Raw genomic sequence first — 25,554 nt, 5'->3', positions numbered from 1 at the left:
TGTGTACACAAGGGAATATGTAGCACCAGCTTTGCTACATATATGTGATGTCATCAACTGAACTAACACAAGGGAAGATCTTCCCTTGTGTACACAAGGGAATATGTAGCACCAGCTTTGCTACATATATGTGATGTCATCAACTGAACTAACAGAAACTTCTGTGTCCTTAACACAGTCTTTGTCCTGAAGTAAGGCAATTTTATGCCTTATATCCATTTCGAAAGTTTTTTTTAAGTTTATTTTTTTTAGTAATCTCTACACACAACGTGGGGCTCAAATCCCCAACCCTGAGATCAGAAGTCACATGCTCCTCCCACTGAGCCAGCCAGGCACCACTTGAAGGTATTTTTTTTAAAAATCTAAGTACGGGCGCCTGGGTGGCTCAGTCGGTTAAGCGTCCGACTCTTGGTTTAGGCTCAGGTCTTGATCTCAGGGTCACGGAATCCAGCCCCGCGTTGGGCTCCGTGCTCAGTGCAGAGTCTGCGTCAGATCCTCTCCCCTCTCCTGTGGATCCTTCCACTCGTGCTCTCTCTGTCTCTCTCTCAAATAAATAAATAAATAAATCTAAAAAAATAATAAAAAATCAACCTAAGTACCCTCCATTAAGTAAAAGAAACATGCTATTAGATTTTAGAGTAACCTTGAACATTTTCTGTTCCATATGAAATAAATACAAATAGCTCAGTAAATTCCGCCTTTGTTTGCCTGCCTCCCTGCGTCAGCTCTTGGCTTTGTTGCAAGAGCACTGTGGAATTTCTGTGCTCATTCACTCACCCAGCAGGCAGTTACTGAGTATTTCCATGTGCCGGGCCCTGGGGGATACAAGAGCTCAGCCCTCAGGCGGACAGATTGGCAAGTGATTTCACAGACACCAAAAGCTTTTCACTGCGGAGAAATGTTTTTGGAAGCACGTTTCTCTTATAGGAACAGCGACATGTTTTCATTGGCTTTTGAGGTTCTCTCCCACTGCTTGAGGTCTGCGTAGCTCTTACACGTTCTGTGGGCCGAGCATCCCCCCTCTTTGGACAGGTATCAAACGTGGGTGCGTGGATGGTGAGTTATTAATACCTTTGTTAGTTCTCAGTGCCCTGTTTTCCTCCGTTGACCCTGAGCACCCTGGGCTCCTTCAGGAAGCACAGGTGTTCTGAACGTCTGTTCTCATTTTTGCCTTTCATAGAAAGAGCGGGATTTAGAACTGGCTGCTCGGATTGGCCAGTCGTTGTTGAAGAAGAACAAGACACTGACGGAGAGGAATGAGTTGCTGGAGGAGCAGGTGGAGCACATCAGGGAGGAGGTGAGCCTGGCAGTGGCCGGGGGCCGGTGGGTTTGGTCTCAGGCCCCAGCGTTGCCTGTCCTGGGGCGGCCGCCTGGAGGCAGAAGCCTGCCTTCCTCGGCTGCTTCTGTTCGGGACCCTCCTTCGGACAGTGTGGACAGCACCAGCTGGGCGAGGACAGCCTTCACCCACTCACTAGGCCCAGAGTGTCCAGTCCCCCACTGTGCCTGAGTGTGCTGGACCAGCGCTGGTTGCCGTCCCCCAGAGTCCAGATCCTCACGTAGGCTGGGAAGGACACTCAGCTCAGGGCAGGAGCGCACGCAGCCTAAGGCGGCAGAGAGCAGGGGCTCCTGGGGCAGCGGGGCACGGGCAGGCCAGAGGGGAGCCCTGTCGGGAGGAGGCCAGCCTGTGCTGCCGAGTAGGGCAGCGATGGCACATTCTTCATTCCAATATAATGTTGTGTTGTAAAACAGAACGAAGAAGATAGGCTATTGTTGTCATGGTAGGAACCCTATCATTTTCACGATACACATCTTGGCTGAAGGGCATCAGGGGTGGGGGTCTGAATGCTTTAGGCTTATCTTAACGGGCTGAGATTTCAGAGGAGCATCACTGGTTTTCTGGAAGGTTGTGGTGTGGGCAGGACGAGGAACGCTCTGCAGAGTTGGACGGGGTGGCTGGAACAAGGCCTAGGAGTTAGAGCCGGGCCCTACTTTGTAGCTTCTTTCCCATCATCATGTTCTTTTACCTGCGAATTTAGCTGTGAGGACTTTCACTTGACCTTCTTCTCCTGATTTCCCTTATTTTCTACCAGAAACCTTCTAAGTGGGAGGGGATGCCCTGACTCAAGTCTCTTAGATGTATTCAGACCTTTTCCTCATGGAAGCTGTTACCAGCTATTGTTGCCTGGGTTCAGTGATTGTTTTAATATTGATGAAACAGAGTTGCCAGTATCTAAGAAAAGTTTTCATCCTGGGCGGCTTCCTTTGAAAGATGATATGGTAGAATGTAGTCGTGTTTTGGAGAAGTCAAGTCGCCGCCTGCTTTCCCGGCACCCAGCATCATGACCTGACATCTCCTTCTCTCGGGCATTAGAGAGCAGAGGACCATGCCACCCAGGAACCAGTAAATGGTCACCCACTGTCCCTCGTGTGCTGCTCCTCTTCGTGCCCTTGCCTGGCGCTCCCTCACCTCACACAAACAGCACCCACCTCTTTGGAAGTGGGAATGCCTCTTTTTCCTTGGAAGAGCTCTGAATTTGGAAGCTGTAATATGTTCCCCTTTGGCACGTCATTAAATTGTCAGTCTAGATGTTGAAACTAAACTTTTGTGCACATAGAATTTGCTTCTCCCCGGAAGTCATAAATACCCACTGTGTTGTGTAGGAAAGCTGGAATAAACCATAGACCCCAAATCAAATTAGAAACAAGAAAGAATGAAAACTAAATTGTAATTCTCGCTTGCAGCACGGGCTCCCTGCTCATCAGTAGTGAGTGGTGAAAGGGAAGTGAAAAATTTTATGGCTCGGGTTTGTTTGCTTAAGATGTTAAATATAAATCAGGCGACTTGCAAAAACTGTCCTGGTAATCAGTATGGCCACTTCTTGATGGCTGCCTTCTTTCTCCTGTGTCTGAAATTGCTATCTTGTGGTCACTGAGTACAGAGTAAGGTCTGGCCAGGCTTGGCCGCGAGCCCTGTGAGGGTGCAGCAGTCACAGGGTGGGGCTGGGAGTGTGCCAAGTGTGATAGCGAGGGTGGACAAGCTGCTTGTAGCTGCCCACCCAGGGCTGGCGTCGCCAGGGGCCCAGTCCAGGGTGGCATTTGGTTTCGGCAGAACTGAATGGCCTCTTCTTTCATTTGGTAACAGGATCTTTTTCTCTGGCCATTTGCCTAGCTGGTCATCTGGCTACTTGCAAAGCCCATATGCTGTCTTGTCGTCATCTGTCGTTCCCCCCCCGCCCCGTACCCCCGGCCAAACATCATTCTAGAGCCTTCTAGTCTCCTCTCACCTCTTCTCTGAACCAAAGTAAAAACCATAAATTTAGGCAGAGGGTTTTCTGTCGAAACACAGTTGACTGTATTTTTCTTCAGTGGGATCAAATGCAACCTCTTCTCCTTGAAAAGACAAAATCGATGACATGCCTTCACTTTGGGTGAGGAATTAAACAAACGTTGTCACCAGCAGCAAGTGTTTGAACGTGACGGGGGCGTTGTCCATGCTCGGGGCTGAATGCCGCCCCCCCCCCTCCCCCGGCTGTGTCTGCAGGTGTCTCAACTCCGGCATGAGCTGTCCATGAAGGATGAGCTGCTTCAGTTCTACACCAGCGCCGCGGAGGAGAGCGAGCCCGAGTCTGTGTGCTCCACCCCGTAAGTCGCCAGAGGGCCGTGGCTCTGGGGTGGGGGCGCAGGCGGCTGCCTGTTGTCCATGTCCTTGGAGGTGCCTTGGCAGGGTTGCTTCCCCAGCAGCTCAGGTCTGCTGCTCCCAGCCTTCCCCAGACCAAGCATCTCCACGTGCTTCCAACAAATTGCTTGGATGATTTTAGCAGGATGTGGAAGGGGACAGGGTTATTCATCAATTTAGATCAATCCGGCCTGGTCACGGGTAACAGGGTGGGCCCTGCAGTTAGAGGATGATACCGGGTCCTGGAGCCAGAGGGGCCACCGTGGGCCCTTGGGACATCTCGGAGAGTCAGCAGAGCCTCACATTAGGAGCACGAACTCTAGAGCCCAGTGGTCTCAGTTCAGACCTTGGCTCTGTGGTTTCCTAGCTGTGTGCTCTTGGCCAAGTTCCTTAACCATTCTGTGCCTGTTTCCTCATTTGTAAAATGGGAATACCGACAGTACTTAGTTCAGAGCGTTATGAGCATTAATTGACTTCATACCTGTAGAGTACTTAAAACTAGAACATGTTCTAGGGACATAGAATTGCAATGTAAATATGAAGTAGACTTTTAGGCATCCGGAATTGTGCTTCGGCTTCGAATAGTTGATTCTGCTGAGTTGTGAGGCCATGGGGCTGTACATGGTGGCCAGAGGGTTGGGATGGGGGTCCTGAGTGCTGGCGAGCCTGTGTGCCGGCAGGTGCTGTTTCCCTGGAGCGAGATTGCGCTTTCTCCCCCAGGTTGAAGAGGAATGAGTCATCCTCCTCCGTCCAGAATTACTTCCATCTGGATTCTCTTCAGAAGAAGCTGAAGGACCTCGAAGAGGAGAACGTCGTACTTCGATCGGAGGTCAAGTGCACTCCCTGCCCTTGTTCCATCTGGAGGGTGGTGGCTCCTTTGCCTTATCTGGCAGGAGGAGCCGTGCTTACAGCGCCGTTCTCAAGGGTGACCGTCTGTGGGAGAGCCACCTGAGCTTTGCTCACAGCGGCACCTGGGGCCCAGCCAGCGTGCCTCCTCTGTGAGCTGGGCATTGGCTTCTGGGGAGCACATACCCGTCCGAGGGGCTGAGGACTCGGGGATTCTCCGTGTGGCTGGGCAAGAGTGGCGAGCCTTTCCTCCTTCAGTTAGGGCAGGGCTCTGTTGGCTTTTGAGGCTTCCTGACTAATTAGTCGCTGTGCCAGGCACTTTGCCTGTGTTGTGTTTTTGTTTTTCGTTTTTTTTCAAATTTCACAGCAAGGCTGGAAGTTGGTTAATTTGCTTCTCATTTACAGCGAGAAAGCTGGGACCCAGGCTCCTAGGTGTTTGATTTGCCAACGTGGCACAAGTTAGGGAATGACAAAGGCGGGATTTGCAAGGCTCTGTGACTTCCCTTCACCCATGGCCCCTATCTGGAAACACTGAGGCATGCAAGTTTAGTACTTTTTGTCTTAATTATCAGTGAGTTTATGCTCTCCAGCCAGAGGTATGCTTTGTCAAGTTTGGGCTGCATGCCCACCTGAGTTGGCCCAGGGTTCCCTGAAACCCCTACAATACAGCAGACCACCTTGAACTTGCCCACACATTGGAAAGAGCCTCATGTCTGGGCTTATCTTCTAGTCCTCATTGACTAGTGGGAAACACAAACCCAGAGCGACCAAGAGGGTTGTGCAAGCTTTCTGTTTCTGTGCCAGCCAGTGGCCAAGCCAAGACTACCGACCAGAGCTTTCCATCCCAGTGCCTGCCCCAGGTAAATGCTCCAATCCCAGCTACAAATTCCACCTCAGTTTTCGGGAGTGTTGTCTCCCTGGGGCCAGGGCCCAAGGACTCAGAGATACCTGCTCTCCACCTGGGATAGTTTCTTCAGACCTTTGGATCTCTTATTTTCTCACCTTGTCAGCTGGGAGCATGGCTATCCAGAGTCCTGGGATAGCTCTTGGGTCTCTGAATTTTAATGCTTTTGTATCGTACCTTGTTTTTACTAAGCCGAATACAGTAGATCTAACTCCCCAACTTAGATCTCATAGGACAGTGCCTTGCATAAAGCAGGTACATGATAAGTGTTGGCCATTCTTGTGGTCATCTGTAGATGGTAGGCAGAGCTGAGTCCTAGACACTGTTGGGGTCCAAAGGGGTCCCTGTCTATGAGCCGGGACAGATGCAAATGAATAGACACCAGGGGTGGCGCTTTGTAGAGTGCACATCGCTTTGTGTAGCGCCCTCTGGTGGTACGCCTTTTTCAGCTCTTCAGCTTTGAGGATCCGCGATTCCTTAACTAAGCAGGGCATTCTGATGGACTTTCTGTATTGGAGGGTGTCCTGGATGGCAGGTGGGGAGAGGGTGAAGGGCAGCTTCCCAGACCCAGGTTAGTCCTTGCTCCGTGCCCCAGCCTTGCCCACCCCACTGGTCCAGGTGTGAATGTGGGGCCTCTGACCTGAGCCTTGTCCACAGGCCTGCCAGCTGAAGACGGAGACCATCACCTACGAAGAGAAGGAACAGCAGCTGGTCAACGACTGCGTGAAGGAGCTGAGTATGGCCTGGTTCTCTTGCTCCATCCCTACCCGCTCTTTTTACTTTCTGCAGCTGCCATCATTGTGATGAGACACCCACCCCCACCCCCCGATCTTGTGTGGGGCACCGCTCACTCTGATGCATGAGGAATTGGGTGCTAGGTTATTAGCCATACGCTGTCCTAATTTCTCACTTGAGACGGATGTTTAATTTTGATTCCGGCTTTCTACTGTAATACTGGAGTTATGTGAAGTCTAAGTTAAGCCCAGTTACAGAGTTCCCCTGTCGATATGCAAACACTAATCAATTATGGTTTCTCATAATTGATGTGTGCAAGGTGAGGCCAGAGTTCTCCGCTTTGCAGACAAGTACTTTCCCCACCCTCTCCATCGTAAGTTTACAAGTTAAGACAAAAGGGCAAACAGTATTTTGAATTTCAGCAAAACGCTCAATAAATGAAACACACCCTGTGTTCCAGTCTAGTAAAATGAGTTATGACTCTGAATATGGGTTGAAAACATCCAAAGGAATTATATTGTGCGGGCACAGTTCCTTCTAGAATAGGGTGCAGCAGGGGTTCCTGTTAATGATGTGGATCCGTTCATGCATGAATGTGGGGATTCGGGCAGATGCACCTTTGTGTGGTGTGGCATCTCCCAGCTGACCCCCAAAGCCTGCCTGACTTCCTCTGGGAAGGGAGGCAGCTTTGGTCGGTGGGGTTGGGTCCCCACACCAGGCCCCACACCAGACTGAGCCCATATGGGAAAATGGGCACTGTTCCTTCTTCACTGCCCTCTCCACTCATCCCCCTGTCTGGCAACAAAGATGCTTTTTCTTGTGCACACCACAAAGAAACCATTCTCTCTGGGTTTGACTTCCTCTTGTCATTTCTTGGTTAAAGGGGATGCCAATGTGCAGATTGCCAGTATCTCAGAGGAGCTGGCTAAGAAGACCGAGGATGCTGCCCGCCAGCAAGAGGAGATCACACACCTGCTGTCGCAGATAGTTGACTTGCAGAAGAAGGCAAAAGCTGTAAGGCTTCTGTTTCTCTGGATGCTGCAGATGGCATTTGCCCCTGAAGACCATGCCCTTTGGTTTTATAGTTTAGGAGTTTGTGCTGCCCCTTTGGGGAAAAGGCTTATTAGCAAATTCAATAGAATAAAGCTAGTCGCCCTGAACTGGGGAGGGCATCATATAACCACTTACCTCCTAAAAATAATCTGCACATTAATAGAATTCGTTAAGAAAGGTGCCGCAGTGGAATTTCACTTGTGAATTTTCTAGTCTAGGATTTGTTTTTACATAGAGCACCTGGTGTTCCTATAGCAGAATAATATCCCCTTTAGATTTGAGATGAAGCAGCCGCAAGACATCAACAACAACAAAACAAATACAGTTTAGTTTCCCACGTCAGGCTTTTGCTAGCAGCGCGAGGTGAAGCGCGTCTGGGGAGGGGCTAGGCCTACGGAGACGGGCGTAGGGCGGGCCATACAGAATGAACATGGATGTAGGAAAGGCTGCCTTCAAAATTACAGAAAAGGCGAAATGTTACTCCGGCTTAAAAGTCTCACTGTAGAAATGTGATAGGATCGGAATAGATCAGGTAATAAGAGGAAACCAGTTAGACGTTTCCAGGTATCTTATAGGAGAAGCTGATGGGCCTTTGCCCTGTTGCAGTGTGCGGTGGAAAATGAAGAGCTGGTCCAGCACCTGGGGGCTGCTAAGGATGCCCAGCGGCAGCTCACGGCGGAGGTGAGCGGCTCTCCCTGCTTTCCCCAGGCCCATCCCACTTAGGGTGACGGGCCGCGGGTCATGTCCACCTCACTAGCTGCTTTTATTCTGAATTGAAAGCCATTCTTACTGGTAAATTCCTGCTGATGCTGTCACGGCTGGTGAGCACCTGGGGCGCTGGGCCCTGCATAACCCGCTCCTGCTAAATGTCCCATGAGGGCAACGGCATGGAACTCACCACGGGAAGGAGCCCGCTCACAGATGTGGCTAGAACCGATGGTGTGACAATTGGCTCTCCCATTCGTGGGAAGTTGGCTTTTAAAAAAAATATTTGAGTATCATTGGCAGGAGGTTCCATGAGTGTTAGGGGTACAACGTAGTGATTGGACATCTCTGTATGTCATGCCATGCTTACTACATTGTCGCCCCATCTGTCACCACACAACCCCGTTACCGTACCACTGATTCGATTCCCCGCGCTGTGCCGTTCATCCCCATGACTTAGGCATCCTGTAACTGGAAGCCTGGGATCTCGGTTGCACGTTAGAACTTGGGAGGTTTCTGAGGCTAGAAGCACGCCCCAGGTGGAAGTCGTACTGAGCCTCGAGGGCCCTTTGGTGTCGGGCCTTGAGGTGCAGGGCAGCCCCCATCGTCCCCCCACCCCCACCCCCCTGACCGTGCGTGCCTTTCTGGTGTGTGCAGCTGCGAGAGCTGGAGGACAAGTACGCAGAGTGCATGGAGATGCTTCATGAGGCGCAGGAAGAGCTCAAGAACCTCCGGAACAAGACCATGCCCAACACCGCATCACGGCGCTACCACTCGCTCGGTCTGTTCCCCATGGTGAGCACCCGCCTGCTCTGTGCCCCCACTCCCCACCCGCCTGCCAGGCCGCAGGGTGGGCCCCTGGCAGGGAGGTGGGGTCTGGTGCCGAGACTTGGTGGGTGGGCTTCTTTTCTGCAGCTTAGCTCTAGATCTGCGTCGGGGGCTCGCGTGCCTGAGCGAGGACTGACTCAGTCCTTTTTTTCTCCTCGTGTCCTTAATTGGTAAATTTCGTAAGACCCTCAGATACTTGGAAGATGTTATTCACACATTGTTATTTTTCTAACCTTATTAGAGTATGAGCTATTTTGGCCTCACCGTGCGTTCTAGAATTCTTAAGTTGCCCATACAGTTCTGCTGGTTCTTTCTAGGCTTACTGATCATCCTCTTGGGGGCTTTCAGTGTCTGTAATCTGAAAAAATCTCTCTCTCTAGCTGGAGCGGCATTTCCATTTCTACAGAATGATTTGCCCGCAATTTTACTTCGTAGCTCTGGCCTGATCTGTTTCATGCTTGGGCTTTAGGGAGACATGGTTGAGAAAGGGATTTTCCAGGTTAGCCCCTCCCTGCTGGGATTCAGCAGCACTAGGCAGGCCTCCTCTGCTGGTCTTTTCCCCGAGTCGTTTGGTGAGCTTCCTCACTGTACCTTCTTCTGTCAGACTAAAGCCCCTCGAAGGTGGGGGCCGTGTCTTATTTGCTCCTTTCCTCCTTCCCTCTGTAATACTCTGCTGTCTGCTCCGTGCTTGTTATGTTTCACAATTGTACATGCTTAGTAGGTACTAGATTTGGATGGGTGGACAGACAGACCGAAGAACAAATGACCAAGAACTTTTATATTCAGGCTCTGTTTCCATGGTTTGATGAAATACCAAATTCTCTTTGAGGAGACAAGAACTTTTGAGAGAAACACTCCCAACGAGATACAAGTGGATGGCGGCTACAATGTTTGTGACACTCAGTCCTTTGGAATTTGGCCTTTCCTTGGGGCTCTTTCCCTTTACACTGTCTGGCCCACTTTTCCTAAATCACAATCTCATTTTATATATAAAAATCAGGCTAGAACTCTCTCTCTCTTTCTCTCTCTCTCTCAGCTTGATTGAAACCTAATGAAACCAAAACGAAAGATACATAAACATAGCTTTCCAAGGAGCAGATTGGTGATCCAGTGTGTCCAGGAATCCAAGTAAAGGCAGCAAAGAACATTCGGTGCCCCCGATTCCTCCATCGAGAGCCAATGACACTCAGCTCACAGACTGGCCTATGTAGTGATATATGCTCCCTGCCTCAATTTCCCTCCTTCCTGGCTTCCCACCTTGGCACAGTGGCCTCCTAGGGGCACCTTATCTCCCGTGCACTTAGGATGCACTCCACTGCATTCCCCACGCTCAGAGACAGACCTGTTTTAAAACAAAGCCATGACATAGAAAAGTCAAACTGAAAATCTTCATTTGGGCATCTTCTGCAGAGATTCTCAGCTATTGTATTTGCTGAGATGGAGCTTTCGCTTGCCTTTTCCTGTAGCTGTTGGCACGGCTCACTTTTTGAAGGTGGCTATTTTTAAAGTGCGCGATGTATTAAAGGTATTTGCGGCACTGAGTGGTGCTGTGCGCGTTTCTGGAGCAGAACGCCCCAATCTGAGTTAAACGGTGGGTAGCAGTTTCTGCCTGAGGAGTACGTTGCCAGCTCTCTTGTCTGTGGCAGGAGCTCCTAATCGGGGATCCCCAGACAGGACTCAGGGGGCCCGTGAACTTGAGGGAGGGTCACGTCTTTTATCTTAGTCCCTAATTGTATACAGTGCTTCCTGCTCATATGAAGGTGGGCAACAAGCCACAGCGGTATTAGCCACCCCGGTGACTTGGTCACCAGTTGAGATCACAGCTGCTCTCTGTTGTAAGATGTCTCCAAATCCCGTTTGTGCTAAGGCCCACTTCAAGGTGGCAGTCATTACCAGGCCTGAAGCCGGATCCTGTGTGTTAACGTATCACGATTGTTGTTATTAATAGTCCAGTGACTAGTTCAATATATTGGGCTTCCTTTTTGTCCTAATTATTTTGTTCACTTAAAGATACTATTCTGAGAAGGGGTCCGTGGCTTCCCCAGACTGCTAGGGGGCTCAGGGCCAAGAAAAAGTCACAGAGCCGGCTTGCTATCTCCTCCAGGCACGACCTTGAAGTTAGTAGTTTGGTATGTCATCTCTCCTAAGTTGTATGAAGGTCCTTTCCTCGTGCAGAACTCTGAATGTAAACTATATGGTGAATTACAGTAGTAAGAAGTAAAGTGGTGGGGCACCTGGATGGCTCAGTCAGTTAAGTATCTGCCTTCGGCTCAGGTCATGATCCCAGGGTCCTGGGATTGATCCCCGCATCAGACTCCCTGCTCAGCGGGGAGCCTGCTTCTCCCTCTCCCTCTGCCCCTCCCCCTGCTTGTGCTGTCTCGCTATCTCAGTTTCTCTCTCTCTCTCAAATAAATAAAGTCTTAAAAAAGAAAGAAAGAAAAGTAAACTGACTTTTAAAAAGCTCACTCAGGGAAGCCCTTTACAACATGGGTTACGTTGAATGACAATCTGTACATAATAATTACTAAATAAAATTGCATATTTATAAATAATAGTTGAAAACAAGCACATTAACCCCTTTATGGACCCAGCTTCTTGCTACCTCCTGTCAAGTCTCCCCACTTGGTTCCAGCTTCTAGCCTGGAGCGTCGATCCCTGACTGTGGGGCTGTGGAGATGGGCGCTCTGGAGTTCCCATGCTCTGTCTGCTGGGAATCCATTGGCCACAAGTGGCTATGTGAATTTTAATCTGTTAAAATTAGTACAGCGAATTCGGGTCCTCAGTCATACTGGCCATGTTTCAGGTGCCTGATAGCCACCTGCGGCCTGTGGCTCCCACAGTGGACAGTGCAGAAAGAACATTCCTGATCATCGCAGGGAGTCTTCAGTTAGCACAGCAAGTCCTTCCCTTCAGGCTGTCCTGGGGGTGTCCTCCTCTGAGGCCCCAGCAGGTGCTTTTCTGCACACGCCTGGTCCTCCTGTTGGCACCGACCTGTCCAGTGTATGGGATTGCTTGTTAGGCTCTACCTCAGAGGGTGAGGAGTGGTGGGCCGTTCGGGGAGGAGGGAGTGCTCATCAGGGGGTCTTTATCGGTGAGTCTCAGCTGGGGGCCTGGCCATCCGGGAAGGGAGAAGTCAGCCATGACCAGCCTTGCCCTGACCCGCAAAATCCACGACCTAGCTAGAGAAAGATCTAAGTGAACTAACTGTTCAGGGAACTCGCAGGGACTTCATGTGTTTGGTGTCTTTCTTCAGGGAGGAATGAAGGATTAGTAGTGGAAACGAGGTATGAGCTGGTCATTAAAGGTGGGCGGGCGATGGGTCGTTGGTGGGGAGAGGAGCTCTCCTTGCAGGGGAAGCGGGCGGCACCAGAGCAGAGGCTCAGATGACAGTGCTCACAACTCGGGTCCCCTCCTCCACAAATTCCCCGCCTCTCCTCTCTCCTTGTGGGCAGAGTCACAGCTCCGTGGTGTGGCCAAGGGAACGTGAGGTTTGCTCTCAGACCCTCGGCTGCAGGGGAGTGTCAGGGCTGTACACTCAGTGCCCACTGGGGACTGCTCCATTGAGAACCCGCCATGGGGATTGCTCGGTCAGGGGTTCCCCCAGTGATGAATGCTGGAAGCCTAGTGGCATGGGTAGTTTGCAGGCTCTGAGGCCTCAGTTGATGCTCCTATGGCTAGCCAGCCGTGAGCCTCTTCTAGAGACTTGAATTGCTGCTCACTCAGTGTGTTTTCTGGCTTTTCTCAGGACTCCTTGGCAGCAGAGATTGAGGGAACGATGCGCAAGGAGCTGCAGTTGGAAGAACCTGAGTCTCCAGATATCGCGTACGGCCTGGTTCTAAGCTTCCCAGAGACTGCTCATGCCCTGTGGTCATCAAAACTAGCAGTGTTTGGGCTTCAGACACCAACAGTGATCATGGTGGTCCTTCCACAAATTTGGGTCCAGATTAAGGGAGATAAGAGCACACAGCCAATAATATCCCACAGGTCCTCTTCCTGAGTTTTAAAGCTATATTATTAACTTACAGGAAGTTGAGAGGGAGAGCTGTTTCCCATCTCTGTTAATATAGGCCCTGTCTTGATACCACCACTTGGTTTTATCTTTCTTTTCAGTGAAAAACAGGACTTAAAAAATGTTTACTGTCTGTTAGCAAAAGCAAAATAGGATGCAGTAGAAGATACAGAGGGCTCTTCGAGGGGTGCACGCAAGGCTTCTGCTTCCTTTCTGGATACGTTTATGGATATTGGCTTCTACCAACTCTCTTCCTAACATGAGACCTTGCACTAGGCCTGCCCCGAGTTGTTTCTAAGGAACGTGTGGATCCGATTTCATTGTGTATTTTCTGTACCCAAAGCCCACAGCCAGAACTGAAATGGGATCCTGGGAGTGACCAGAGTCCCCGAGCCTCGGTGCGTGTGTGAAGCCCTATGCATCCCAGAAGGACACGGCCGTTAGAGCAACGTGCCTACCTTTGTCTCCTGAAAAAGGAACAAATGAGGGGACACCTGGGTGGCTCAGTTGGTTAAGCATCCGACTCTTGATTTCAGCTCAGGTCATGATCTAAGGGTCGTGAGATCGAGCCCCGTGTTGGGCTCTGCACTGGGCACGGAGCCTGCTTGGGATTCTCTCTCTCTCTCCCTCTCCCTCCGCCACTACCTCTGCTCATGTGAGCTCCCTCTCTCTCTCTCTGTCTCTCTTCCTCTTAAAAAAAACAGGGAACAAATGAGCATCAAAGGAAGTTCCACTCTTAGAAATAGCAATTTTTGAAAGATTCCTGTGGTATTTATCATCTCATTACAGAAGTGTAAGATTTTGTCTTGCTTTTATATATATATATGAACAGTCAACAAATACTCATTCTACAGATATTTATGGAGCCCTGTTATGTGCTGAGCAGTGAACACTGCCCTCTTGGACTTTGCATTCTAGTGACCATGATGAAAGAGGAAAAGTAGCCGGGAGACAAAAGCCTACTTAAGTATTTGTATTTGTGGGTCAAGCCTGAGGGAGAGAAAAGCAGTATCATCTTGCTAGCTTCACCTGTAGGACACAACCACGAATTAGGGCCCGGAATTCAGTGGGCATTGAGCCTCTTGAGTTTCAGCCAACACATGGAAGGCAGGGGATGGCAGGTTGCCTGGGGGCTCGTGTGGGCCAGCAGCCTTTTGGCTCCTTGGATGGTAGTTTCTGGAGGGCTAAACTCCACAGTCATTCCTGCATTTGTTTATTCATGGATGTTGTGCATTCCCTCCCCCCACTCCCCCCAGTCACCAGAAGCGAGTCTTTGAGACGGTGAGAAACATCAACCAGGTCGTCAAGCAGAGGTCTCTGACCCCGTCCCCCATGAACATCCCCGGCTCCAACCAGTCCTCAGCTGTGAACTCCCTCCTGTCCAGCTGCGTCAGCACCCCCCGGTCCAGCTTCTACGGCAGTGACGTTGGCAATGTCGTCCTGGACAACAAGACCAACAGCATCATCCTGGAAGCAGAGTCAGCTGACCTGGGGTGAGCCAGCCGGGAGTTTGTAATATTTGGGTTTGGGAGACAGGTAGTGTGGATCGAGGATAGGTTCAGCCATCAGAAGAGGGGAGCTGACAAAGAATCGCCTGAAAAGCATAGACCTTTCGGTTCTGTCATCTGTTTTGCTAGCCCTCTGAGTTTACGCTCACTCTTGATTCTGCTATTTCCACCAGTGTAAGGAGGTATGATAGGAAGTCTGCTTTTCCATCAAAATGCTGAAGGGGAGGATGAATGAGTATTTTTTCTGTTAATCTTCACTGTTGGGCTACAGAATAGACATTCTGTAGCTTGGGTGTTTGAAAGGCTGAGGAGGACTCAGGCTCTGTCTTGTGACCAGAATCTAGTTTGCGGCCGAAGGTGGGGCGCAGGGCCCCCTGCAGGTGCACATTACACCTCCTGTCCCTGGGGTGGGGCCTCCTCAGCGGGGGGCAGTCCCTCTTTGTCCTGAAGCCCTCCACACATGCATACACACACGCATGACATCAGCTGTGTTGTACAGCTTTTTTCTGTGACAATGAAATTGGTTCTGCTGACCGACTGGGTCAGAGGGGAAATGGCTTGATCAGAACAGCTCTTTCAATTCAAGAGGAAAGAGAAATGCCTCTTGAACCAGTGGCCCTTCTGGTAACTAGGACCTGCAGCCTGAAGAAGTCGTCTTCCTGAGGGCTCAGGAGGGAGATGTTGCTAGGGACGGAATTTTTTACATAGTATGTGCCAATTTTCTTTGCACCTTTGTGCTCTCCCCGCTACCAGACGAAACACCCAGCAGAGGAACTAGTTCTCCCAGGCAGGCATTTACCTCCCCATTTTTGCCTAAATTTCCGCTGCTTGCCTTGTTGGCTTCCCTAGCAAAAATCCTGTGGCCACCAGGAAACCTGTCCGCCCCCGGCCACCTAGAGCAGTAAGTCCTCCCTCGCACCGTGCACCCTGCATGGCGCCCGCTGCGGGGTGCGCCACGCTCAGCCCCCTCTCCCCACTCGCAGGAATGCCGAGCGGAGCAAGAAGCCCGGGACGCCGGGCACCCCGGGCTCCCACGACCTGGAGACGGCACTGCGGCGGCTGTCCCTCCGCCGGGAGAACTACCTGTCGGAGCGGAGGTTCTTCGAGGAGGAGCAGGAGCGGAAGCTCAGGGAGCTGGCAGAGAAGGGCGAGCTGCTCAGCGGCTCCCTCACGCCCACGGAGAGCATCATGTCCCTCGGCACCCACTCGCGCTTCTCCGAGTTCACCGGCTTCTCGGGCATGTCCTTCAGCAGCCGTTCCTACCTGCCCGAGAAACTCCAGATCGTGAAGCCGCTGGAAGGTGATCCCCGGGGGCCTCGGCCCCTCTCGGCCCTCCTCGGCGACCGCCTGTGGTCGCTGATCCACCACCAGCAAGCGGGCAGCCTCTGTCACGCCTACTCCTTTTTCTTCCGAGACAGCCTCCCGCGCTGCTGGTTTGAGTTCCTCTGACGGTGGCGCCCAGCCTGGGCTTCCGTCTCCCCGGGCAGGTGTGGGAGTGTGCACTCAGGCCGACTCTCACCTCGGCTGGCCAGGCCAAAGGAAAGGAACGAGCGCCTTCACGCCAGTTTCCTAGTTCTCTTTCTCGTGCATCTAGAACCTTAGAAGTCAGCATCTTTTTGAGAGGCAGAGGCTACCGTACTAGAAGGGTAATTAGGTCATGCCTGGAGTCTGAGAAGCACAGGGAATTATTGCTGTCACCTCTCAGAAACGTTGGTGTCAGGGAGGGGTGCAGAGCACATGCTAGAAGTTGTTTTTTTCAGGAACTACCTGAAAGTGATCTGCAGTTCGTGGGCTCACATGTTTTGCTTCGATCTTCCAGTAAAGAGAGTGCGGCTTTCTTCCAGTGCCCTGGGTTCTGAGCAAGATGCCTAGACCTCTACAGTCTGAGGGCCGGGAAGGGGGTGGTTGCGGAGGCGAGTGAGTTCTGTACCTCCTCAAGCCTGCCTTTCCCAGGGGCAATGTACTTTTTAGTGCCAGGGACACCCAAGATCGTTAAACTCCTGGAAAAAAGTCTTTTCTTTTTTTGCTTTTTCTTCCAGGCATTATAAAATGTCTTCCTTTTACTTACCCACTTACCTTGTCAAGGGCCGCCGAGTGTTTGTATTTTTCACTTTTGACTCCTTTAGTTTGGAAACCCATGTGAGTTTGAGAAGGTATTTTAGAATTCTGTATTACGTTTCTGGTGCAAAGTAAAATCAGAATTTCTGTAAGGCTGTATTTCCCATGTTAGACCTATATTCTTAAGGAGTCATTTTAGACATATATTCTTAGTTACTCGTTCCCGCAATTTAATACCACAAATACACTGTTGATGTGCTATAGCTTTGCTCTCTGCCTAAAAAGAGTAGGATTCTTTTTACCCCAGAAGAACCTGTTTTCAACTCTTTGGGGGCAATATTATCCCTGTTGAGAATGTGTGGTGTAAAATGAGGATGTACTTGTTAAAGACCCAAGACATGCTGGGTCCTGTAGTCTCCAGAGGAAGGAAGAGGGTGGGCTGACGTTCTTTCTTCATGATTATTTTTTAATTGTATAATTTAGGCCCTTATTAGATTTCAGAAAAGGGATGACTCGTTCTTTTTTTAATTGTTTATTCAGTTGTGAGCTTGGTGATTGTTTCCTGATCCATAATTATGTCTGTTTTTCTTTCAATAAAATCTTCCATTTCTGCAATTTTACTTTCTGCCTTTCTTTTCTTTTTTTCTCCTTTGTCTCTTAAAGTTCATTGGAATTTATCATCTCTATTTCGTCTGATTTCTGTATTTGACTTTGTGTTTCATTAGATCATCTAAGAATATGTCTTTGGATTCATTTTCCAAGCATATTACAGGAAGAGATTTTTAAAAATCTATTTCAACCAATTCATCTTTTTTTTTTAATCTTATGACTTAGCAGTATTTTTTGTGTTAATAGAATAAGAGGAAATCCCATGAGATTTGCTAGATCAGTTTCATCTAAAGTATCCTGCTCACCGGGAAGCTAAATCACGACCATTAAGAAGTCATGTCATATCACTATGGACTGTGATGCATCCTCATGATAGAGATCCCTCTCCTCCATTTTGTAGTTCTCTGACTTCTCAGCTATTTCCAATACAACCAATATTTTCTTTCTTCCTTACCGCCACAATTTTTTTGTTTATTACTTTGTTTAATCTGACAAGATGAAGTGCTGACACAGAAGTCTGCCTGACACTGGATTCAGTGCAGCTCAAACTGTGGCAGTAGATAAGTTACCCTTTTGAGCCCCGTTTCCCTTACTTGTGAAGTAAGGCTTACACCTGCCACACAAAATTGTGAGGAGTAAATGTGATTATGCCTGGTACCTAATAGGTGCTAATTAAAACTTAGGTTCCCCACACTTGCCCTGTTCTAGCAGCTCAGGTCTAAAGGGTGGCCTTACCAGTGTTGAGAACCCGAACCAGCATTGTGCTGGGGCCATGTTCTTATATCATCCTTTTCCATTGGCCCCCTCAGAAGCTAATAGGATTCCCTTGATCTTCAGTGGCTCAGGTAAATGTACCTGGGGTGAGGTTTCTGGAGAGTGTTGGCTGGGATCATAGCAGATAGCCAATCTGGGTCTTCATCTGTGTCTCCCTTACCTATTTAATGCATCTTGGTATCTGTTTATTGGTGTCAGCCAAAATAGCTGGGCTAGGTGTTTAAGAAGATTAGCACTCTTGTCTCTTCATCTTACCTTAGGAGTTTTAAGCAGGCCAAAAGCAAACAAAACTTTTCAGACTAGAAGAGAGATGAATCCGGTAATATCCGCCCCCCCCCATGATTAATTAAAACCAAAATGGTATTTCCCAATAAATAAGTTCATATGTAATTAGGGGAAAGCATATACTTCTCAGCTAAGCTAGACATTGTCCAGCAGGTTAGTTCTAAACTTTTAAGCCCCGGATACTCCTCTGACATAAATGGATTTGGTTTTCTTCTCTTCTGATGATATCACAGCTTTTAGTTAGAACAGTGAGATGTGGAAGGAAAGCAAACAGGGAAAGGCGTGGTGACCATAATTGTGTTCCCTTCTGTCCATGCCCTTGTTTCATAGAGCTTCATCTTGGTGCCAACTAGGAACGCAAAGCTTCCTCTTTCCCTGACCCCAGCCTCGTCCTCGAGTAGGGGGGGAGGCAGGGGCTGGTAATGGGAGGTGGCTCATAGTGCAGTGATTCTCTCCTTCTGTGCTTGACAAATAAAGGAAGCCAGGCCGGGGCGGGGGGCTGGGGGGTGGCAGGGTGTGGAGATGGGAGAGAGGCAGCCAAGGCTGAATAAGATGCTGTTCATATTTAATTTTTGATCTGTGCTCCATTTTGTATCAAAGACAGAACCTTAGGTAGCCAGGAGATCAGTAGGATTCCTACATGGCAGCCCAGGCAGTGGCAGGGGGAGGGAGTGAGATGCAGGCTGTTTTGCTCGGGTGCTGGACCCGGGGAAACCCTCCTGGGGCCTTCGAACCAGTTGGGAACAGAAATGGTCTGAGCCCCACAGCCTGATGTAACTCAGTAACAGGGCTGTGGGGGCTTTCACCAATAGTCACTTTTGCAGGACGGAAGACTGCAAAGGTATGAGATTGTAAAAGCCAGTCGGGTGTGTTATTGACCTGATTTCTGAGACAAACACCCAGGAGGGCCCCTCACTGCTGGCCCAGAGAAGGTGTATTTTGTTAAGAGGTTGGACACTGGAGCCAGCGTGGGTTTGAATCCCAGATTAGCCATTTGCCAGCCATGCAACCTCTGGCAAGTTACCTGACCTCCCTGTGCTCAGTTTCCTCATCTGTAAAATGAGGACAACAGGGTTATCATGATGATTGAGTGACTAAGTGTAGGCCTCTTAGAGGGGTGCCTGACACCTGGTTAATGCTCAGTAAAGGTTGGCTGTTCCTACGTGAGTAAGAGATGCCCAAGGCGGGGGTAAAAATCCAAGTACCATGCATCTTTCAGCATAATCTCTCCATTGTAATCTTGGCTCTGCGTATTCAGGGAGGGCAGATAACCCCATGTACTTCTGTAGCACCTTGAACTCCAAACAGCAAACCCCCTGTAGCCTCGTTTCTCTGTGGAGCCCATGCCCGGGGTGGGGAGAGATGAGGGCAGTCTGCTGAACAGAGGGAGGATGGAGGCCCACGGGACTGGTGTCCGGGCCCAGACCTCCAGCCTCCCTGACTTCTTTCCCAGGGCACGGTAAACACCTCAGCGCCCTTCAGAAGAGTGAGGACCTCTGGCACTTCCGGACATGGTTCTTCACTTCCCAGTGTCTGTCAACTTTCCCTTTCCTCCTCTTCCAAAAGTAGAGGTGACGTGGCCACACCCACGTAGGGATTTGTCATCACCCTTGTAAGATCAGCATGTGCGTCCCAAGCTGGATGTCACGGTGCCTTGTTAAGTCTTCTCCCCAGTGCAGTGTTTTTGCCAGGAATGTGCCTGGGCATCCAGTGAACACACGAACAGGGGGCTCGTTATGGATCATGAATGGGGGTCTCCAGGGGTGGTTGAGAAATCCCATCGGCCACAGCGTGTGTGCCTCCTGGCTGGCCTTGGGCGGCCACCTAGAACTTTTACTGCCCACCATCGATGCTTCTCACTTCGTGTGGGTTCCCGGCTGGAACACTGAGGTCCTTGCTTGTTTACAGGCCTGTGGACTTTGTGGGGGCAGGCGGTGTGAACTCACTCAAGGAGCCTGGCCTTCAGCACCGCCACTACTCAGGGACTTGGGAAAATTGTCTAACTTCAGTGACCCTCAGTCCCCTCATTGGGTGCTTCTGAGCTAGGAGTTGATGTAACATAAGCTGCTGTACGGGCCCGTTCGATACAGGGTAGCTTAAAAAAAAAGAGATGCTGTGGCACCCCAGCCCCAGGATTCCATGAGCTGGCCTGAGCATGTCTGCCAAGCCCTGGCCGGTTGTGCGCGCTGCCGCTTGACGTGAGCTCCTCTGGTTCTCCAGAGATCCGAGAAGGGAGGACCACAGCTCTAGGTCAGGGTTTCTCAGTCTCAGCCCTGCTGACACCTGGGGCTGGATCATTCCGTGGTGAGGGGGCTGCCCTGGGCATTGTGGGGTGCAGCACCCCTGACTCTGCCTGCTCGGTGCTGTTAGCACTCCCTCTTTGCCCACAGTGGTGACAACCAAAATGTCTCCGTTGGTTTACCGAATGTCCCGTGTGGGGCAAGATCATCCCTGGTTGAGACCCGCGGCTCTAGAAGCATCTGAGCACCTCGTGAGAGAACAGTATGTGATGCTCTTTTGTCGTATAAACCTCTTTATTACCGTGTTTCTTTTGCATGTAGAGTATTTGCTATTTATATGCAGTAGATTCAGGTGAAGTAGGTTGTACTTGCGCACACTTAAAACTGAGACAGACCTCCAAGTGGGCGTCTGGGGACTTCCCTAATCATGTATTGGCAGCGTGTACAGCGTTTCTCTTTAAAGTGGATGTGAAATTGCCCACTTACAAAATGCCTTCAAGACTCGTTGGCGGAGATTGCCCTGGAAGCTCCTTCCTGGCGGTGTGTTGGGGGCCGCACACTCACTGGGCACGCCAGAGGGTTGGGAGCTCCTGTTGAGGGGGTTCTCTGCATCTCGCTCACGTTCCTGGACCGGTCCCTGACCCCAACACCTGCCACCATTTCCTTCTCTCTTGACTCCTGAGCTGCCGGCTCCTGGCACCCCTGGCTCCCCTCTCCGACGGGGCGGCCCGGAGGGGTTCCTCCCTGCCCGACAGAGGCCGCCCTTGGTAAACCAGTGGTAACCGGGAGCACCCAATGAGGGGACTGAGGGTCACTGAAGTTAGACAATTTTCCCAAGTCCCTGAGTAGTGGTGGCGTGCTGAAGGCCAGGCTCCTTGAGTAAGTTCACACCGCCTGCCTCCACAAAGTCCGCAGGCCTGCTTTCCCACACCTGAGAACTGCTCTCATAGTCTCTCTTGAGTGTAGGGTAGGCATTTGTGTGGCTAACTAATTCATCTGGAGAATGGGGACAGACACCCAGCCTCACGGGCTATCATCCGCGGGCCACGTGAGGTGTGAGAAGTGTCCCAAAGGGAAGAAAGGGTTGCTCTGGCAAATGGACTGGACAGAATCCCAGGCCACAGCAACAGACTGAAGGTTCTGAGGTGTTCCTCCGTAAATCTGCTTCTCAGGCCTGGTTTGCGAAGCATACTCGTTCTTGGGATGCTTCTCTCTGTGAGCCGCCGTGATGCCCTCGAGGTCCTCGGGGACACACTCCGGTGTTATTACAGACCTTGCACAATGTCATCTGAGTCCCGGGGTCTGGTGTCACTGAGATCTCCTCTGCTTCAGACCTCTGTGTGGACTTCCGTGCTCATCGATCACACCTGGCTAGCACCATTCCCTCTCCCAAACCTGCAGCCTCTCAGGGTTGCTGCCAGAAAACAGAAACCCTCATAAGTAAAGGAGGCGACAGTCGTGCGTGCGACTCTCGTTTCCTTTTGCTTGTCTCTTGTCATGCGTCCCGGGGTCGGTTCCACATTGTCTTACGCTGCCTCTGCTTGGGTCTTTCCCTGTCCCCAGCCACGGGTACTTGGCACAGAGTCGGTACCCAGACACCCCCTTTTTGTATTTGTCTCGCTTATCTTTCCTCTGCTGTTCCTACGTTGATATGGTGCTGGGTTTGGGGATCGACCTCGCTTGACTAAGGTAGTTTGTCACCAAACATCCTTGCCCCACCGGACAGCACTAGTTTTGTTTCGTAAAAAGATTTGTTTGGGATTCCCTGAATGGGTGCTCCTCCCAGGTGTGGCGAGGTATCAGCCCCTGTGGCACGGTGGCCCGTGGCCGGGACTGCTCCACCAGCGTCCCTCCCAGAGTTCACCCGCCGGGCTCAGATCCTGCCAGGGGTCGGGTTCCACACTCCGGGGGTGGTGACAGCCATCGGCTCAGACCTCCATCCTAACCGTCTCTTCTCCCTGTCCCCCCTCCCTCTCTGCGCTTTCTCCTGCAAGGCTCTGCCACCCTTCACCACTGGCAGCAGCTGGCCCAGCCCCACCTCGGGGGCATCCTGGACCCCCGGCCCGGGGTGGTCACCAAGGGCTTCCGGACACTGGACGTTGACCTGGACGAAGTGTACTGCCTTAACGACTTTGAGGAAGATGACACAGGTGACCACATTTCCCTCCCGGGCCTAGCTACCTCCACGCCAGTTCAGCACCCAGAGACCTCAGGTGAGGGGTCCCGAGCACGCGTGACTGGCTCAGGCAGCAGAAGTTACCCGCGCCGGCCTCAGGCTTGCCCAGAGGAGATGCAGGAGCCGCCAGCGGCCGAGGAGGAGGAGGAGGAGGAGGGGTCTGGTGAGGGCACCTCGATAAGTCCTGTAAACCTGGCACCTTTACTGGAGGCCGAGTTCCGGGCCATTCTCACCTCTGTTCCGAGCACCATCCGTAGTGGCTCTCTGTCTGTAGCTTCTGCTCGTCTGTGTGGGTGATGATTAAAGCATTCCCATCACACGGTTCTGTTTTTTAACGCAGAGTCCGATGCCCCCGTGGTATAACGAATGGGTGTAGCTCCCTGCCCATCTTGGAGGTGCATGGCCCGCCAGGGCTCCTGACCGGGGAGCAGGAAAGGCTGCTAAAAAGAAGTGGCTTGTTGCCCCCCACTCTGCCCCGCGCATCAGCTCCCCTGTTCCTGCTGTGGGTCTCTCCCCGAGGCCGAGGGTGGGGGGCGGGACAGGTTCCCGAGTCCTGCAGTGATTTCCAAACTGAGCTGAGCAGAGTTGGGCATTTTAAGGGGAAATCAGGAGCGCTGGATTGCTCGAGATGGTGAAGTAGAGAATCTGTTACCTCTGAGGAGTGTCGAAATAGGAAGAAGTCCAGAAAGTGTTCAGGATTTCAGACAATACTGGAATAGATCAGACTTTTCACATTTCTAACTTCAATGAAGGTATATGCATTTTCTTTCCAGCTTACACATGTGTTCAAAGTGGAGTTTTCCAAAGTGTTTTAGCAATACTCCTTAACCCAACAAACCCAAGGAGAATGTCAGTAAGCTTTTCCAGAGACAGGACTCTAGATGAATCAGAAGAGCTCTAGCTGATCACCCACCCCCTGCTACCCCATTAAAGATGGGATCATGAGTTTGCAGAATTACACCCTAGGCGTCACTGGGATGAAATGGTTTGGGCTTGGGGCCCTGGGACCACAAAGGTTATGTGGTTACCATTTGCCCCAGACTTCCTGGGTCCCCCAACTGCGGTGCTGAGAAGACAAGGAAGTTCTCTCATGGGATCAGGGCAGAGACGCAGAAAAAGATGAATTCACCCAATGTTGTCATGCTGGTGGCATCTCGGAGTCATTAGACTTGAGGAAAGGACACACATCTTTGTGATTCTTAACTTTCATTCGTGAAGGCCGCAACACTCCGGTGAAGGACAGGGCAGGAGAGAGCTGAGGTGCATGATGGCGCCTCCCAGCCTAAGTTCGGATGCCTGTGGCAAGGGACTTTATTTGGGGCCAACTTTTCTTTTATCTTTGACGTAAACTTTAGAGATATCACCAAGTAAAAAGGATTGGTTTAGCACATAAGCTTATGGTTCATTGATTTATTTTTTAGCAATTAAGTTACCAGATTAAGCTTGCAAGGGAATGAAAATATGTTTTATTTAATATCTTCACACTTAAGAAAGGGAAACCAGCTGTGGTATCGTTACTTCCCTTTGTTCTCGGCACCACTGTCCTTCTGGAAGGCAGACAGTGGTACGGGAAACACAGTGTCTGCTGAGTTTTGTGACTGAAAGGGTAGGAATCATGTCAAGTGTGATGACCCCACCCTGCAGTCCTACAGGTGGACCAGAAGGTAAATGCTATAAGTTTAAAGTAGCACCATTAGGTATGTCTTCAAGAAGTTGTACAGAAGGAATAAAACTTACCAATCAAGTCAGCTAAGAACTTCCCTCAGAGGTCAGAGGGAGAGACCAATTATGACATAAATCCTGACCACTTTCCTTACCATAAACAAAGACATATTTATTACTTCTTCCCTCCTTCCTCAAAACCTGCAGCAAATTCATCTTGGCAACTTTGAGGAGAGGCACACCAATCTAGAGTTGAAGCTTAGAGGAGCCCCAGGTTGGAAGTATGTGATCAGAAAGAGTTCTGTAGATTGCTGAAGGTAACTTAGGAAGGGCCTGATCATTTAAGACAAGAGTTCTTTTAGGCTCGTTCTAGGTCAGACTTGCTAAAAGCTCAGCACAGAGAGGATCGGTGTGAACAGTGATTTGGCTCTTTTTTTCCCTATTGGGAGTAACAGGACCCTTTTGATTACTGGAAGGTAAGAAATATGTCACTCTAAGTAAATCACCCCCGAGGCCCCGAGTAGCACTATGTACATAATCCTGGAGTCACAGGTAAATAGATAAGCTTCAGCAGGGAGTACTGGGGCATTGTCTGTCTTGGGATTTGTATCCAGGCTGGTCTGGTCCCTGCCTCGGTCCACCCTTGATGTTTAGGCTTTTCTGTTGCCAGATAGCACATTCCCAGAAGCTGCCATCTGGGAATACTGTGTAGGGAGGAACTTTGAAGACAGAAGAAGGTTTAGCCATTTTTTCTTGCAACTGATACTCTGGAAGGAAACTGGGGAGACTTGAATAATAGGCAGTTTTGTCTAGAACCTGTTAGCTCATGGAGAAAAAGTTCTGAGTACTGAAAAAAAAAAACTCAATATATTTTAATGTATTGTATCATTATTTGCTGATTTTTATAATCCCATGTCTTAAAAAGCACGACTCCTTGTTTTTATATTTGTAAATAATTTAGATGATTAAAATGGATTTTTTAAAACAATTTTTAGATTATAGTTTTACTTTTCAGTGACTTTTACATATTAACTCACATAGAAAGTGGAATTTATCAGAAAGAGTCATGATCTTGTACTGTCCATGTTCTGAATTTTAGGTATTTATGCGGAGGGAAGAGCCAGCATGTGGGAAAGGATGAAGATCAGTGTTTTAAAGTCATACAGTTACGTTAGTAGATGGTTGGTTGGACAGTTTAGTTGAATTATCTTGGATGCCAGGATCCTTACAGGGGAGAAAGAAGTAGGATTAGAGCAACATAGAAGAAAGCGAAGGTCAGTTTATTTTCATACTCATACCCGTGAGGGCCACTCAGTGTGGGGAAGTGCCTGAAAGCGGGCTCCTAGCACTCACGGCCGCCTGTCTGGCAGCGGCCCCGCGGTGGAGCTGTGTCATTGGGGCTAAGGTGCAAAAGTAAGTGTTGAAGGCAAAAATCACATTTGGTCAAATAGCCCTTGAAAAAGCCCCTGAGGCTGCAGAACGTGGA

The 25,554-nt window shown here is 50.2% G+C and overlaps 1 protein-coding gene across 10 annotated transcripts in view; it reads left to right on the top strand.

The window, feature by feature from the left end:
- Positions 1 to 25,554, top strand: part of TRAK1 (trafficking kinesin protein 1) — a 177,501-nt gene that overhangs the window by 140,666 nt on the left and 11,281 nt on the right. For 5 of the 10 annotated variants that reach the window (XM_021678939.2, XM_021678937.1, XM_021678935.1 and 2 more), the window contains 11 exons: positions 1,181 to 1,297; positions 3,542 to 3,642; positions 4,397 to 4,505; positions 6,084 to 6,162; positions 7,045 to 7,175; positions 7,821 to 7,895; positions 8,577 to 8,714; positions 12,493 to 12,569; positions 14,013 to 14,249; positions 15,248 to 15,564; positions 22,225 to 22,380. In XM_021678939.2, the coding sequence (XP_021534614.1) occupies positions 1,181 to 1,297; positions 3,542 to 3,642; positions 4,397 to 4,505; positions 6,084 to 6,162; positions 7,045 to 7,175; positions 7,821 to 7,895; positions 8,577 to 8,714; positions 12,493 to 12,569; positions 14,013 to 14,249; positions 15,248 to 15,564; positions 22,225 to 22,380 (1,537 nt within the window). Of the gene's footprint in view, positions 1 to 1,180; positions 1,298 to 3,364; positions 3,429 to 3,541; positions 3,643 to 4,396; positions 4,506 to 6,083; positions 6,163 to 7,044; positions 7,176 to 7,820; positions 7,896 to 8,576; positions 8,715 to 12,492; positions 12,570 to 14,012; positions 14,250 to 15,247; positions 16,938 to 22,224; positions 23,025 to 25,554 lie in introns of those variants that run through there. The other 5 variants (XM_021678936.1, XM_044920642.1, XM_021678941.1 and 2 more) reach the window with 4 other exon arrangements.

The sequence above is a fragment of the Neomonachus schauinslandi genome, chromosome 1, assembly GCF_002201575.2.
Source record: "Neomonachus schauinslandi chromosome 1, ASM220157v2, whole genome shotgun sequence".
Lineage (NCBI taxonomy): Eukaryota > Metazoa > Chordata > Mammalia > Carnivora > Phocidae > Neomonachus > Neomonachus schauinslandi.
This window is presented reverse-complemented; position numbering and strand designations above follow the sequence as displayed.